The 15,182-nt window shown below is 41.1% G+C and overlaps 1 protein-coding gene across 1 annotated transcript; it reads left to right on the top strand.

Moving 5' to 3' along the window:
• Positions 1-13,258: 13,258 nt before the first annotated feature.
• Positions 13,259-14,732, top strand: ACTBL2 (actin beta like 2). Its single transcript, XM_026498933.2, has one exon. The coding sequence runs from the start codon at positions 13,330-13,332 to the stop codon at positions 14,458-14,460; it is 1,131 nt and encodes a 376-aa protein (XP_026354718.1). The 5' UTR covers positions 13,259-13,329; the 3' UTR covers positions 14,461-14,732.
• Positions 14,733-15,182: the final 450 nt, after the last annotated feature.

Genomic DNA, 15,182 nt, shown 5'->3' with positions numbered 1-15,182 from the left:
ATCTGTTGGGTTTTTTGTTGTTTTTTTTTTTTTCCCCACTAAGCTTTTAGGACTCTTTCTCTATGCTAGTATTCCAAACTCTCACTATGACGTGGGTTGTGACAGGGGTTCTCCCATCTATTTGCAAGTTCAAAGGTTCAATCTAGAAGTTTGCATCTTTCAGTTCTGGAAATTTTTCTTATTTCATTTCTTCTATAATATACTTCTTTCTGTTTTCTTTTTCACTTTTTTTCCTTTCTGCAATTTCTATTAGTTAGGTATTGTACCTGCTGGATTAAATCCATTTTGAAAAATAATTATTTTCTCTTATTTTTCTGCCTCTTTATCATCTTGTTACACTTTCTGGGAGCTTTCCTCAGTTTTATCTTCTAATTATGGTATTAAAATCCTTATTTGTACAATCTTGTTTTTAAGTTCTAAGAGCTATGTTTGGTTCTCTGAATATTTCTTTTTATGTCATTCTTTTCTTGCTTTATAGATGCAATGTCATCTATTATCTCTCTGAGGATACTATTTATAGTTTTACTTTTTTAAGGCTTTTCTTTGTTCTGTTTCTTGCATTTCTTAAAGGAAGAAATCAGCTTCCTTCATGTTCCTTTTGTTCCCATTGCCTCTTTGGGTCTGTCTTTCATATTAGAAGCTTTTATCAGATGGCTGGTATTCTTGGCCATCACTCACACTTAAGAGTGATGGCAATAAAAGGCTGACTGAAAGTTCTGTGTGCTTGAAGTTACAGACCTTACTGTGGGATGATTTCAGAGATCTCTAACTGACAATATCTGTGGATCTTTCCTATTGGGCTCATTTTGCCCCCACTCTCTTGTGTAGGTGGTACAAGCCTGGCCAGAGGCATGTTTTCGAAGTGAAATTGGGAAAGGAGGCTGAGGATCTCTCTCGGCATTATGTGGACTTTTACTTACTCCCTCAGTGGAATCTATTCCATGACAAGTTATGGTTCTACAATACAAATTAGCTCATATGCACCTGGCAAACAGAAAATATGTGTTGGGAAAAAATGCAGAAATACCTTAATTTACATGCAATATTTCCTAAGCACAGAAGAAGAAAATGTAGAATAGACTTACAAATTTCAGCAGAAAAAGAAAAACCTTCCAATCACTTGCTACACTGGCAACAGGAACCTTTTTGCTGTATTTTGAAAATTAAAAACAGGCACATCTACCTGTGTGACTCTTGAGTCCTGGCAGGTTGTGCTGCCTCTGTAGCATCTTGCGGGTAACCACACTGACTTAGACCACCACTTCCATCTGCACCAGCTCCATCCCTAGCAGCCCTGCTCTCCTGCACATTCCTGCTCAACTCTTTCTCTGACTTCTGACCAGCAAAACAGGCTCCAGCCACAATAAGCTGCCTGCCTCCACAGTTACTGTTTTTATTAATACTTTGTGTAAGTTTTTACTTCTCTGCCCCAATTCTTTTTTCTTTTTTTCTTTTTTGCATATGACCTTGTATTTTTAGGAAGCAAGTCTGAAGACTGGATTTTTATTCTGTCTTATGGTAGACTGTCCACAAAACTGGCCACAACTTTTCCTCTCTCTGGATCCACACCCCCTTTGCAACAAATGTGACTTTGTATCTCTGTCCTTCAAGAGGTAGGACCTATCTCCCTTCCCCTTGAATCTGAGCTAGACTTGTAACTTGTCTTGCCACACTGAATGCATGGAAGAGACACTGTGTCATTTCCAAGTCTAGGCCTCAAGAGTCCTTGCATGTTTCCACTCATTCTTGGAACCCTGCCCAGCTCAAGTAAAAGGCCTGGGCTTAGCATGATGGAAAATAGACCATCTGCACCGCAAGTGAGTCAGCCCAGCTTTCCTAGCTGAAACCCCAGAGATATGGGGCAGGGGTAGGAAGGGCATCTTTGATACATCTGTTCTCAATCCATATTTGTAGCCAATTTCCCTGTTTCTGACCCCAAAGTGCCCCCAGTTTTAGAAGGACCTGGGGTCTCACATTACTGAGCCTTTCTGGGACTCTGCAGTAAGCTCATTATTGCTTCTGGGCCTCCCCTACTCCCAGCTGAGGTTTCTGCTTCCTCAAATCAGCTTAGTTACTACTCATTCACATTTTTCTGGCTTTCAAAATGTTATTGCTCTGACGTCCTTATTGCTCTCTTTGTCCTTGTTTTTAGTGAATTTTTATTTCCTTACTGCAAAGTTTAGTGGTGTTTGGAGAAAGTGTAGACAAACACATATGTTTAATCTGCCAGAATTAACAAGTCTCCTCACTTCATTTTATAGATGAGGAAACAGGTCACAGCAGCTAAGAGACATGCCCAACGCCACCTGGGAGATTAGTGAAAAATCTGAAACGATCTAGAGCCCTGGGAGCAGTCCAATGTTCTCTTCTCTTTTCCCTGCTACCTCCATGACTAAGTCGGGAAGCCCAGCAACAGGACTAAATGTAAATGTTACCCCTATTTGAAATGACTGCAGGCTTCTTCTGTATATCGCACAAGATCCATGGTATGTTCTAGCTTTGACAAATAATATGATAAGCCAATTCAATAAATGATCTGAAGAATACAATGGAAGTGTACTTATAAATATGTAAACATATTTACATTTAATTAAACACGTGATCTCTGCTGATGTCCAAACCATCGTTCCTACAGAATTGTGGATTTTTGTATTCTCATAAATTATGTGTAAATTCTTAGACACAAATTAGAAAATATTCAGTAAGTGTTTAAAATTCTAACTACATAGGGGCGCCTGGGTGGCACTGCGGTTAAGCGTCTGCCTTCGGCTCCGGGTGTGATCCCGGCGTTATGGGATCGAGCCCCACATCAGGCTCTTCCGCTATGAGCCTGCTTCTTCCTCTCCCACTCCCCCTGCTTGTGTTCCCTCTCTTGCTGGCTGTCTCTATCTCTGTCGAATAAATAAATAAAATCTTTAAAAATAAAATAAAATAAAATAAAATTCTAACTACATAAAGAAATGCCTGTGCTTTTGAAACAAAATTGCACGGTATATAAAGTGGACTTGCTGGACAGGTCAATGACTGGAGCCAATAAGAAGAGGCTAGAACCTGGTGCTTCAAAACAATGCCAACAACCTTTCCTGAAGTCTAATGGCCCACAGGTCAGTTAGAGGTATCTAGCTTCTGCCAATAATTATCACTGATTATGCAGAAGAACATGGTTCAGATGTTGGGGTCACTCATGTGAAGCCCATATGGGCTGCCATAATCCCCCTCCCCTCTTCAAGGGACCATGCTCAACTCTGCCACACCACCCCAGTGGGCATCAAGCCAACATGGAGTCAGAACCTCTTGTGCCTCCAAACCCCAGGAGTAAGAAAACCCTGCAAGGATCAGTAGGAGACACCCTTGCCTTATTTTTTTCCATGCTTATACACTGCCTAAATCAATGAATCTTGAAACACAATTGAGCTTCCATCTCTACTCAGAGTGTAACCACTCCTGACACGTAGGATAACCAACTTGACTGGCTTATCAAATTTAAACCACTCAGTATTGGCTTCAGGGTCTTTCACCAATTACCCACGTCCCTTTAAACATTCCTACCTTTCTTTTCTTAGTGCTAAACAGACTCCTGCCCCATACATAGTGTTTGTTTAGTCCCCATTAGGATCCTTGTCAGGGATGTTCTGCGGCCTGCTCTTCACCCTTCTTCACAGCAAGGAGGCACAAGTGACCAGAGCTCAGCAGGCACCCTAGAGAGTCACAGGGAATGCCATGACTGTTGCAAATATTCACTGAATTCCTGATCTTACCATGCAGTCTGCTAAACGCTTTATAGGCATCATTTCATGCCAACCCCTGACAACTTTATGAGGTAGACACAATTATCTGCAGCTCACACAGGAGGAAGCTTTCAGAAGTTCTGAAATGCCCCAGGTTACAGACCTAACAAGTTAGGGAACAGCCTAGCTCTGCCTAATTCTAGAACTGTGCTCTTAGCCACTCTGTTTTGGTAGTTATTGTAGGACAGAGCAAGGCAGAGAGGTTTGGATCTTATGTGATAGCAAATTTGGAGCCTAGGAGACTTCGGGAAACATGATTTAAGAGTTTCCTGGCAGTGGGCTTCAGAAGGGTTTAGAGTTGGAAGAGGTGGTCAGCAAAGTACTCTGGAACTTAGCTGACCATGAATGACCAAGGCCTGAACTTAGGTTTCTCACAGCACATTTAACTCATACCTACAAGGAGCACCAATGGAGTAGGGTACCAGCAGGGCTACAGGACTGTGGGTGCCAAGAAGGAACGGAAAACTCACACCCCTTCCAAGAGAAGGAGCCGCTACTCAGCTGTAGTTTGGGAAGGAGATGCATTGTTGTTTGATCTTCCCACTTTTCAAGCAAATAGGGGCAGAAATGAGAAAATGGAAATTATCTCAAAAAATATTCAATAGAACTTGTTATCACACCACATTGTGTATTTTTAAAAAAGAATAAAATGGTTAAGTCAAAAATAATAAATAAGAAAATTGAGTGATCTTGAAAATGTTGAGGCCACTGATATAAATAGAGCATTTTGGAGAAGCTGGTGAATTTAGTATTGGATCTGTCAGGTTAGAACTTACACAGGTAACATGTGGGAATGTTAACATAGCCCAATCAATCAAGTATTTGTTTAAAAATAAACACTGGAGGTATAGGTCAATAGTCAATGATTAAACAACTAAAGTTGCAAGACCCTGTTGCAGGCACTATTAGAGATAAAATGTGAACACAATCTAGAGAGTATAGTAAGGGAGACAACCATGTACAAAAATAAGACAAAACAAAAAGGAATAAGAAGTACAATAGAAATATGAGCTAAGTGCTGTGGCACTTGAGAGATGCAAGAGATTAATTCCCCCTGGAAACTGGTGAGCATCTGGATGGAATGGCATAGGACAGAGAAGGTGGGGAGGACATTCCCAGTGGAGTAAGCAATGTCAGCAGTCCAAGGAACAGGAATAGCAATTAGTCCAGGAGACTAGAGCATAAGGTTCATGGATGGAGGAAGAAAAGGATGGTAAATACCAGGCTAGGGAATTAGGTCGGAGCCAGATAATAGAGGGCCTTAAAGTCTATATTAAGTAGTATGGACTTTGTTCTATAACGAATGAATCCTCAAAATCTTTAGAGCAAGGAGTGACAAGCTCATATGTGAGTCATATGTTAATCATTTATTTCCATAAATGAATGTCTGATTTGCATTAAATGAACAAAATTCTGCTTTATATCTCTCCCCTATCATTTTCTTTGGCAAATCTTGACCTTGGGTTAATGTTCCTGAATTCTTTTGCATTTTTTATGTTCTATACAGTACTTCTAATTAACCTTTTATCTAAACTAAAGTCTTATTTTCTTCTTTCTTTTTTGGTGAGAGCTAGAAATAATCAGTTTTAACCAAGGATAGAAAGAAAAGAATTCTTCCTCTTTTGTTTTAATCTCAAAGTCTGATATTCCAGTAGTTTGACCCTGATTCCATTTGTAGTGTCATGTAACAAAAGGAGGCATTGCTCTGAATGCTTCAGCCAATGCTTTTTTTTCTCTAAGATTTTTATTATTTATTTGACACAGAGAGAGAGAGTGCAAGGAGGGGGAGTGGCAGAGAGAGAGGGAGAAGCAGTCCCCCCGCCCAGCAGGGAGTCCGTCACAGGGTTCGATTCCAGGACCCTGGAATCATGACCCGAGCAGAAGGCAGACGCTTAACTGACTGAGCCAATCAGGCACCCCACTCAGTCCTTTTCTTAAAGCATCTTTGAGTGTCAAAGAACCCATAGTTTCAGAGCAAAGTGATCTGAAGAAGTCAAAATGCATCCATTTCCCTCATAAAGGTAGCCTTCCTACTTTAAAGAAAAAGGAAAAAAATGCCCAGAATGTGACGTCATTTAAAAACCCAATTCAGTCTCTTTCAATCTATCCAACCAGAACAAGAGAAAATTCCCAGAGCCAGACCTTTGAATTTTTCCTTCAAGGTGGCAACAGAGATACTTTCCCAGAAAACAGAGATGTAATTCATTATATTCTCAGCAATATTCTTCTAATTATTAGTTAAAATCCTCTCCTCTGTAAAGTAAACCCATTCCACCATAACCCATCAGTAATAAAACAAGGAAAAACAGAAACTCTCTTCTTGCCCTACCATCTTTTGAACTGAATTCTTTAAGACTGACATTTGGGCATGTGTAATATAGTTAAGAAACTCAGCCATACATATTTCCTCTCTTGCAGATACCAAACCCTCTTCCATACAACACAGGTTTCTGCTTGTCCTTTGCCCCACCCCACCCCACCTTACCCCTCTAAAAAGCATGTTGCTCTTTAGTTTCTCCCAACACATTAAACTGTCAAGCCTACAAGAAGCATGAATAGAGTAGGGGAGGAGCAGTGCTACAGGGCTGTGGGGCCAAGGAGAATGGAGAACTCATACCCCTTCCCAGGCAGAGAGCTGCTAGTCGCTGTAGTTTGAGAATGAGACCCAAAGTTGTTTTATCTTCCTTTTTTTTTTTTTAAGGGAAGCAAGAATTCAGAAATCCACTGATTTTACAACTATTCAAAACTGAAAATTCAAAAGCATTTGTAGAACACTGTATGGACCAAGGTGATGCCTGGGGCCCTAGTCTACATGCTGTGTATTACATCAAGGTCTGGCCCCAGTGAATAATCCAGAATCTGCCCCAAGTGGTAGTGCCACCTTTTCTGTAGCTTCTTCCAGGTCATTTTTCCTGTATTTGGTGACATGATAACTAAAGGAAGAGAAACCATCAACGGACAGGTTTTAAATTCTCATATTCCACTGCAGTTGTTTTCATCTAAATATCCTACCTTCTCTATAAGATCTGTTCCCCTCCTCTCCTGAACCTGAGCCCAAAAAGTCAGTCTGCCCACTCATCCTTTTTCTGGCCAGAGATAACATGCAGCCTTGCTGTCGGCAAAGGGATAACTAAGAAAATTCTCAGGAGGCCCTAATAGTCCCAGATGCTGGAAACAATTTCCTAGCTATGTCTCCTGAGATCTCCAGAAAGAGTGCTTCCCTTGCCTTAAAAAAGAAAAAACTACATTGAGTCATATCCTACCAGTCAAAAAGTTCTCCCCTGGAAGTGAATTATGCAGCTTCCCAACCTGAATGAACCTTTTCACCCCACATCACTCACCCTCCATGTACTTTGCCCAGCACAGCACATTTCTATAGCAGCAAGCAGTCTTTCAGAGAAGAGAGTCTAATTGTATTATAGTATTTGACTGTCCACAGTCCCACTGTGTAGTTATAACTAGACAACGACTTATAGATGATCTTAATGAAAATGTGCAAGAATATGATACTTGTGTAGTCATAAAGCAGGTTCGCCAGAATGAAGAATAAACAGCAACCACAAGTCAGTGACTGCAAGGCATTTTTCATGTTTGGTTTCTTGTGTTTTCATGAAAGATTGGACTCATTAAATTAGCCTTTCGGACCTGTGATCTCTCCAGCTCCCGATCACACTTGCATTCACAGTTGTTCCCTGTCTGTAAGATCTTCCCTTCAAGGCCTGGCAGGCCCTGGGTCCCTCCCACCCGATCAATCATCTCAGCATCCAGTGAATTAACCTTCACTCTAACTCACATTCTTTAAGGTGGTCTGATTACTAAGGCCTTTATTTTGGCCTAACATTTCACTGTTCTCAACTTTTGTCACCTTTACCTCTATATTCTGTACTTCCTGTCTATCTTGGTTGGCTTATGCTCTTGGCCTGCTTCGGGGACCACTGGAGAATACGCACATTAAACCCTTGTGCCTACAAGGTTCACCACACTTCCTAAACCAGAGTCCTCGCCATACTACCTACTGTTCGTGCTTGGCATGTCATGCTCAAATCTGGATGTTTAGGGATGATGCCATTTGGGGTCTGAAAACTGACACCTGAAAGGCTCCACTTCCCACATGGCCTCCATCCAAAGGATGCATTTGCCTTCTTGATTTAGTTTTTGCTTTTTAATGGCCCACTACCCATACTATTCCCTCCTGAAATTACTCTCATACTATTTTCTTATTTTAGATAATAGAAATCTGCTTCTTTACTTGTAAATGTCTTTCTCAGTCCAAACGATGAGCTCACCATTCCTTTTTTTTCCATTTAGAGAGTATGATGTGCTAATATTCCTATTATTAACACACAAGAACCTGATAAAATTCTCAAGAATTTTCTTTAGTTTTCTCCTTTTGACTTCAATATTCAGCCTGGTCTCCACTCTAAGATGGTGTTTGGACACTCTAAGATGATGTTTCTCAACAGGGAGTACAAGGACTTCACAGGCACAATCCCAGCTGGCTTCCTCTCTCACTGGGAGCCAGCCATTGCACCCTTTCTTGTAGCCCATTGTCAGGCAGAGCCCAAGCTCTAGAATTTATCTGCTTGGGTTCAAATCCTGACACTGCCACTATCACTGTGCACCTTTGGTCACTTTACTCATTAAGCTTCAATTTAATCCTTCTAAGATGCGGATGATAATCTTAGGTGCCTTGTAAAGACTGTCATGAGGATTAAAGAACTGGTGTGTGCAATTAGAACATTCGGCACAGAGACTGACACACACTAAGTCATCAGGAATCACAGCTTCTTGTTGTTGTTGTTGTTATTGCTGTTTTTAGGAGGGGGAGGGGCAGACAGAGAGGGAGAGCGAGAATCCCAAGCAGGCTCCATGCCCAGCAGGGAGCCTGACACGGACCAGTCTCACGACCCTGAGATCATGACCTGAGCCGAAACCAAAAGCTGGATGCTCAAGTGACTGAGACACCCAGGTGCCTCAGTAATCACAGTTTTTATTGCTACTCTCTCCACCTTCCAGGGTCAGCAAACAACCTGGAGCTTGTCTCAGTCATAGATGATGTGTGCTTCACATCAGCAGTGGCTGAGCTACTGTGAATACTGATGCTTGCAGCTGCATGACCTTCCTGCTCTGCTTTTTCTCCTCTTTTCTTGAAGTCAAGACATATTCAAAGGTTCATCCACAACACACAGGAAGCCATTCCTCCTCTTAACAACTTTTTTACACGTCCATCAAACTAGCAAAAAGCCGACCTATGGCATATTTTAAAAGTTAAGAGTTAGGAAGTACAGCCATAAAATCCAAATCCATGACATCCAGTGTCCTTCGAACATCAGCGGGGAGCCCTCTCACCCTGGGGAGTAGAATTTGGTCTTGTTCACAGAAAGTAGGCTAGCATAGGTTGGGGGCTAGGAAGCTGTGGTCAGCTATACCAGAAAAACAATTCCTGCATTCAGATTATCCTTCCAACTGCATTCTGGAACTGGCCAATATGTCCCTCACCAAAGCTACTTCTTTCTCCTTCATGCCCACACCTGCCTTAAAAAATAAGTCAGCCAGGTTTTATGTGGGGGAGAGGCTGTTGTATTTTTTAATTTTTCATATTTTTACAAAGTTCTATATATTAAAACAAACAGCAAATCACTACTATTACCAATATCTCTTATTGGTGGAGTTATTTTAAGAGATTATTGAAACCCTATGTTGGAGACTTCTCTGAGTGAATATTTACAGTTCCTAAGATATGATTAAGTGATTTCATCAATATTAAATATAAATAAAATAGTATTTAACCATAAAATAAATGAATTTTTTAACTTATAAAACGTGGTCAGCTATGCCTGTCTATCAATGAATAGATCAGAGTGTGTAATTAAAAAATCTTACAACCTACCCATCCTCATATTTGTTTATTAAACAAGTATCAAATCTCCACTAAGAAGAAAGCACAGATGAAGGAGATTCTCAGAGCAATCTACACAGTGGGAGAGGTAGATATGTGTGCAAAGCTACAAAGGATTAAAAAGAGTGGGGCACAAGAAGAGAATCAAATAAAAACCAAGGAAGAAGAGAGCTGACCTCAATGTTCTAAACTGGATCTCCAGGGTGGTGGCAGAAGGGACCTCATTAACACTCTCAATCTCAGCAGTATGGTTAAGAGATGAGTTGTCTAGGGACAGGAGTTATTCACTAAGACATGGCCTCTTTGGGCACGTGTTAGGGGCCCCTAGTCATATCTTCTGTGCCCACAAAGTTACATCCAACTCTAGAGCTCTCCTCCCTTCCTCATGCGTATTAAGATTCAGACGCCCATTCCAAAACCATGCTGACCCCTGTGGAGATACCTAGGTCCAAACACATTCTGGATTTGATTTTACCCAACCTGGTGGTACTCATGCTGCAGTGTTCCCTCCACTGGCCACCGGCAACCTCCTGCCCCTTTTCTGAGACTCAGCCTAAGGGTCCTCTTCCCTGGCCCCTCCCTTCCCCCCTCCTCCTGACCCCAGGTTCAAGGGCTCCTCTCTCTGCCTTCCTATATTCTGTGCTCCTTTCTCTATATCCATCAACCACATTGTGCCCTGTTACTTGTGAATTTGGGGATGATATTTAAAAAACTGAACAACTGGTGCAGCACAGGCAGTGCCAATCAGAACACAAGCTGGCTGCTCCGTGTCCATGCTCAGTGACCAAGGTTAGCTTGCTCCGATGTGGCTTGCACCCACAAGACACTAAACTCTATAAAAATAAGGGCAAGTTTTTATTCACCAATATACCACCAGTGCCCAGCAGGTTTAGTAAAGGTTTGTGGATTGAATAAGTCTAAGATTACTTGGAAAGGGAAAGATCATAAGAAGCTTGTGATGAGGATTAGGGCACAGCTTCAAACCACCTCAGCTTGTTATCCTTACATATAACGATCATGCCCATGTCTTACTCGGGGCTGGTATAGCTGTGCAATAGTCAAACGAGGCAGAAGTGAAAGAAAATGATATTCTAGGTTTCCAAAAGTTTGTCAGAGGCCCCCATAGGTTTTAGATGTAGGTAACTAGCTAAGCACTCATGAATTCCAGTCAGTTAGAAAACATATGACCTTTGGGAACAGCCCCCCAGAGCTCAGTATTTGTAAATCCATCTCCTATATCTCACTCATACGAATTCTTACTACTTTTCAAAATTTTAAGCAGTCCAATGGATGATATTTTTAGATGCTTGCTGAATTATAATATGTCCCTCTTGTATTATTTGGGGTTAAGTAAAAGAACTTAAGCTTATTTTAAGAATATATAATTGATGAAAAATTCTTCTGGTACACCAAAATTAAAACAGAGGTTAGAAGTTCTTCTAGCAAAATCACACATCAGCCTCACTTTCAAGGCATCAATTATGCTGTGTGGTCTCATTACCAAACAACTCTCAGTTCAAAGGCAATTCTAAGGAGAGCACAATAGTAAATCCAGAATCTAAAGGCTGCACTTGGTGCCATATGGGCTTCTCCACTGACATGGCTTTGTTCTCTACTCCAACTGGAGAGTCATAAATGGTGACTGGCTCTAAATGCAATGTGTTTTCTTTTCAGTTTTGTAGAATGTGCATGCAGTTTGCTATGGCTCTAAAAAACAAAACACCAAAAAATAGACATTTCCAGATATATCATCCTATAGCCATAAAATATTATTTTAATCAAAAGCTTGCTTGTGCTATATGAAAAGGAAGTACACAAAACCATCCAGTGTGACGGTTTGAGGGTGAGTTCTTTAATTTTGTTGAAGGAGGAATTGATTTTGCAGTTACAGAAAAAATTAAGGGATAGGACTATCCTGGTCAGAAAAGAAGCAAAACTATGGATTTTGTAGTGAAACACATTCTACCATAACTGACTGTCAGCAAGAAGGTTCTGAAGGCACATTATAGGAAAAAGACTGGGGAAACACAGAGAAAAGTAATTCCGTAATTCTCTATCAAGCTGTCCACAAAGATGAGGACTGAACACTCACAGCCCAGTGCTACCATGATTCTCCAAGAGGCTCCTGGGCAAAGACATCAGCCAGCTAGTTCTCCTGGCCTTGAACTAGAAGGTATGCCTCTGTCAAGTACTACAGGGTTGCTGCTACTTCTTACAAAATGCAAATTAATTAATTAATTAACCCAAATGAAGGTGATTTTGGAGAACTCAGATGTGGGCATGAAAAACTGCATTGCTTTAGAAGAGCTGACAGGTAGATTATATCCTATTTACATAGCACCATGGGAATGAAGTAATGAACTTCCATAATCACTGTTTCTCTGTAACACATTACTAATGTCCTACATTATATCATGGTATACATTTTACTAGGTTGTCTATATTTTTACATTGAAAATAAAATCCAAACAAACTATTGCTAGGAAATGATCAGGGTGTAAAGACTATATACTAAAATCAAAGGAAAGCTAATACTATTCAACTATGTACATTTTCAAAACCATGAGAGGCATGATGTTGTAATACATTACGTGAATCTTGAAGATCAAAATGTTTTAAAGATCAGATCAAATACATCATTTTAAAATTTATCTTATCACATAATTATGTTCATTGCTGTACACCTAAGAGTTATTACAAATAAATGAAATTTTTATAATCTGCATTTTATCTAATAAATTGTGCAACACAGTTAGTCACTGAGCCTCTGTGCAGTCAACGTGGACCCAATAAACCTAGTTCCTGAACAATGTCTGGGCATAGTAAGTGCTTAACATAATTTGGTTGTTAGGAAGTTTAAGAAAATCTAAAGTCGTTTACTTTATTGATCATTTTATTGCTTTCAGCTGTTCTCTGATGGATTAGAAGTCTATTAAATACCCTTAAATTTTGCTCAACGCAAATGCATGGTAAAGTACAGCTGTCAGGCCACCCTTGGCCATTCATTATTTTCATCCATTAAAATGATTTCAGTCACGATGACATCCTATGGGATTAGGACTTAATGGGAAAGAAAATCTTAAAAAGTTAAGTTTTCAGCATTGGGCTCCTCATAAGAACAATATATTAAGAATGAAAAGTTAAAGTTAGTGTGGAGAAAATGGACCCAGAGGGTAAAGTGAGGAGGGAGTGGTCCTCCCAGCAGCGTTACCCATACCTCTCACTAGCTTTCTTTCATCTTGCTTTGACATCCCCCACTGCACCATCATTGTTATCTAGAGACTGAGCCGACGCATGCTGACAACATGTGTGGGTTGCCTAATTACAGTAACCTCAGATTTGGCCACCTGGTAGCCAATTTTCTCTTTACGAAGGAAGGTCTACTAATGATTTATATAATCATCATCATCATTATTAATACCTCAAAGGCAACCCCACCCAGAAATGCTGGGAACTGGTGGGACAGGACATGGGTGGGGCCAGTGTGTACCTTTAAATACCTGTCATCACAGCACAGGATCCCCACTCTGAAGGCAGTTCTAGAGTGTTTCAGCCTGTTCATTCTCTCCTTTGACACAGCAGTCTGCTATTTACTCTATATTTAACTTCTGTTCACCTGTCTGGAAGATTCCAGCCAGCACCATGACTGATGATGAGCTGTCTGCCTTGGTGGTAGATAATGGGTCAGGGATGTGCAAGGCAGGCTTTGGTGGTGACGATGCCCCCCGGGCTGTGTTCCCCTCCATGGTAGGGCGTCCCCGGCATCAGGGGGTCATGGTTGGCATGGGCCAGAAGGACTGCTACGTGGGGGATGAGGCTCAGAGTAAGAGAGGAATCCTGACCCTTAAGTATCCCATTGAACATGGAGTGGTCACCAACTGGGACAACATGGAGAAGATCTGGCACCACACTTTCTACAACGAGCTCCGTGTGGCACCGGATGAGCATCCCATCCTCCTGACCGAGGCACCTCTCAACCCCAAGATCAACCGGGAGAAGATGACACAGATCATGTTTGAGGCCTTCAACACACCGGCCATGTATGTGGCTATCCAGGCTGTGCTGTCCCTCTATGCCTCAGGGAGGACCACAGGCATCGTGATGGATTCTGGGGATGGGGTTACTCATACTGTGCCCATCTATGAAGGTTATGCCCTGCCTCATGCCATTCTACGCCTGGATCTGGCTGGCAGAGACCTGACTGACTACCTCATGAAGATTCTGACAGAACGAGGCTACAACTTCACCACCACAGCCGAGCGGGAGATTGTTCGTGATGTCAAAGAGAAGCTGTGCTACGTGGCCCTGGACTTTGAGCAAGAGATGGTCAGCGCTGCTGCATCCTCCTCACTTGAAAGGAGCTACGAGCTTCCTGATGGGCAAGTGATCACCATTGGGAATGAACGCTTTCGATGCCCTGAATCCATTTTCCAGCCTTCCTTTCTGGGCATTGAGTCCAGTGGGATCCATGAGACAACTTTCAACTCTATCATGAAGTGCGATGTGGATATTCGCAAGGATCTATATGCCAACATCGTGTTGTCTGGAGGCAGCACTATGTACCCTGGCATTGCTGACCGGATGCAGAAGGAAATCATAACCCTGGCACCTAGCACCATGAAAATCAAAATCATAGCTCCCCCAGAGAGGAAGTATTCCGTTTGGATCGGGGGCTCCATTCTGGCCAGCCTGTCTACATTCCAGCAGATGTGGATCAGTAAGCAGGAATACGATGAGGCTGGGCCTCCTATAGTTCATAGAAAATGTTTCTAAATGCTCTTCATGCTAATGGGTTTACATTTTTTCCTTTACTAGGTCATAGTGATAGTACTGCTTTTATTCACTTTCCATTGAGTCAAGGTAAAACTCTCCTCTTGCTAGTGTAGAACCAGCAAACTGATCTCCATTAGAGTATTGTGAGCTCCTGCCCAGCTAACCACATCTTGACCTTTATCAACTCAAGGAGAATTCTGATATTGTATTCTATTTTCTTCACCTATACCGTTCAAAGGAATGTTGTCCTGCTTAAATGAAAATGAGTGACAGGGAGTAAAATCATGAGAAATGTCCTTTCAGAATGGATAACTAGCAGTTTCAAGCTTTAAAAACTAGTTCATGCTTTAAATATTTAACAATAAGCCATGTAACCCTATAAAAATGTATATGTTAGGAAACATGTCTTATTAGTATTTTTGTTTTGTTTTTCTCCTTTGTATGGAGATAATGAATTATATGGGTCAATAATATCCATATATACATGAGCACCAGGGAAATAAAATATTGTATCTTAAAAGACACTGATAAATCTGGCTGTCTAAACAGCTAATGGAAATTTTTTAACTCCCCAACAGAGACTGTTTTAGTAGCTACATATTTTAATTGTTTCCCTTATTAAATAAGCATAATGAAACAGCCAATATTCCATTAACATTGTTTATAAATCAACTAAATTTTCAGTTCAGAGTGGAGTTCTGCTGGTGAAACACATATTTTGA

This window comes from Ursus arctos, unplaced genomic scaffold, assembly GCF_023065955.2.
Source record: "Ursus arctos isolate Adak ecotype North America unplaced genomic scaffold, UrsArc2.0 scaffold_5, whole genome shotgun sequence".
NCBI classification, from domain to species: domain Eukaryota; kingdom Metazoa; phylum Chordata; class Mammalia; order Carnivora; family Ursidae; genus Ursus; species Ursus arctos.
Note: the sequence above shows the minus strand (reverse complement) of the source record. Positions and strands in the feature narration are given on the sequence as shown.

What these genes read in the sequence shown, in the direction of transcription:
- ACTBL2 (XM_026498933.2), top strand. Translation starts at nt 13,330, where the DNA reads ATGACTGATGATGAGCTGTCTGCCTTGGTGGTAGATAATGGGTCAGGG.